Source organism: Trichechus manatus, unplaced genomic scaffold, assembly GCF_000243295.1.
Source record: "Trichechus manatus latirostris isolate Lorelei unplaced genomic scaffold, TriManLat1.0 scaffold00046, whole genome shotgun sequence".
Taxonomy (NCBI): Eukaryota; Metazoa; Chordata; class Mammalia; order Sirenia; family Trichechidae; genus Trichechus; species Trichechus manatus.
Genome location: NW_004443982.1, coordinates 18,409,553 through 18,411,761, shown reverse-complemented (window position 1 = coordinate 18,411,761; position 2,209 = coordinate 18,409,553). Strand labels below are relative to the sequence as shown.

The 2,209-nt window shown below is 34.9% G+C and overlaps 1 protein-coding gene across 1 annotated transcript in view; it reads left to right on the top strand.

The window, feature by feature from the left end:
- LOC111820686 (protein FAM47E-like) overlaps positions 1–435 on the top strand; it is a 1,499-nt gene extending 1,064 nt beyond the window's left edge. The window contains exon 2 of the mRNA XM_023731845.1: positions 5–435. Within this exon, the coding sequence (XP_023587613.1) occupies positions 5–435 (431 nt within the window). The remainder of the gene's footprint in view (positions 1–4) is intronic.
- The last annotated feature ends 1,774 nt before the right edge of the window (positions 436–2,209 follow it).

Sequence of the window (2,209 nt, the reverse complement as noted above, 5' to 3'; positions counted from 1 at the left end):
GAAGTAAAGTACACCAAGGGGCTAAGAAAACCGACACAACCAAAATTGTCCTTACCGATACCAGCCTTCGAGAAGAAACTCCAAGAACTACAGATTCCTCATCAAAAGAAGCAGGTGAAGATGCGGTATGGAGCATGGTATCTGCACCCCAAGTTGTGGAAAAGGATAAGAGAAGATGAACCTCTGCTTGACCCTAACGCCGAATTTGTAGTTCAAAATGCCTATTTTAGAAAGGATCGAAAAGAATATGACATTCTTGCAGAGCTTTACGGAACAATCGCCTTTAAGGATTTCATTCTAAGTAAGGGCTACACAATGCCGAGTTTAATCGAAAGGATGTTTATCAGGAAGGGATGGAGATATGATACTGTTAAGACTCCTACAATACTATCAACAAGAAATAGCTCAATCGGGGAGTCTTCAGAAGAGGATTAGATAGTTTTTTATTTAGTACATACTTGGCTATTTCTCTCTCATTGTAAATGTCAGACAGAATTTATGATGCATGCTCTACCATGAATGACGACCTCTGTAAAGTTAACACCTAATGCTTATAAACATTTCTCAGTGACCTTCTGCTTCAGGTTCATCAATGTTTTATCAACTATGAGATCAATATTCATATAGATTCTCACATTTTGGTAGCATTTTGACTATCATATAGTTATATCAATTATTTGTAAAAGTAAATAAAACCATCAATAAAAGCAGAATTACTCTTAATAAAAGAATGAGCTAGTGATGTCAGCTACAATATGGGATGAATCTTAAAATAATTGTGCAGATGGAAATAAGATTTGCATAGTTCTAACTTACATTAACAACAAAGTAATTATGACAATTATTTTGTTAACCAAAAGTTGAGATCTATATCCAAAATAACGTTAGCCCCATTTAATAATGAAATTGGTATCTCTGCTTTCAGGGTCCCATCAAACCGCCAAAAGTGGATTGGAAACTACTTATCAAAATTATAGAAACTTGACTTATTCTGTTTTATCTTACTTCCCAAATCAACATATTTAAAAATGTTCACCATATTCACAAAAATTCAACCGGAAGGAGTGTCTCCATATCATGAAACAGAGGTTCAGAATAGCAGGGAGCTTGAAGTCCCTGGAAAATCTAGTGAACAGAATAAATCTTTGTGAGCAAAGCTCTACAGCAAATTCAAATATCCTCACATAGCTATTTGAATGCAATTAATCTTTGCATTTCATAAATAGCAATTTTAAATGCACTCATAAATTTAAAATAAGAAATCAAACAACTTCTTTACATTTTCAAAATAATAGCTAAAGTTCTCTGGGACTGAGACATCTGTAGCTAGAAAGATTAGTAGTGCAGATCCGAGGTGCACTTCTGTTTCCAGTAACAAAAGAATCCCCCTGTAAGTGGAAGTATATTTTATCCTACTAGGAATGTATATATTTATGTGCAAATGCTCTATTTTCAGTGAAGTGTGTCTGTGAGAATCCTGTGCCTGAAGAAAGGAGAATATCTATGTATTTTTGTAAGTCAAGACCTAGATTTTCTCTTCAAATTCATCACCTTAAAGTTCTTTTTTTTTTATTTTTTCCAGTACAAAAATATAGACATAGATTGTTCAGTGACTCTAATTGTTCTCCCCATACTGTGACAGCACACTCTTCCTTTCCACCCCTGATTCCCCATGTCATCACCTTAAACTTATTTCACCACTGTATCTCATTGTATTTCTACAAGAGCTTTCAAACTAGTCACTCTTCTCCTTGACTATATATTTCTAAAATGAAAATCTGGTCAAATTAACACCCTTGTTAATTCTCCAGGCTCATTAAACTTACCTACACACACACACACATACACACACACACACACACACACACACACACACACCTGCATTGCAAAGAACATACCCAGCTACAAAAGTCACCACACTCAAGAGCTATACTTTGTTTATGGTCCTCCTGGTTCTGGTAATTTTCCAGTCAAGAGTAAGTTTTAATGTAAGTAAAGATGCCTAGGAACAATACTGATATTCCACTTTTATCAGGATTCCTGGGAAGTAGAGCTTGAATGTTTACCCCAGGTCCATCAATTTCCCATATAGAAAGAAAGGGTTTTGTTCACCCTTTATCCACATTTGATTATAATGTAAATTAATCAAAGTAAGCCAACTGATATAATACTGTCAATATTTACATGGCTTGCTGTTGTTATTAGGTGC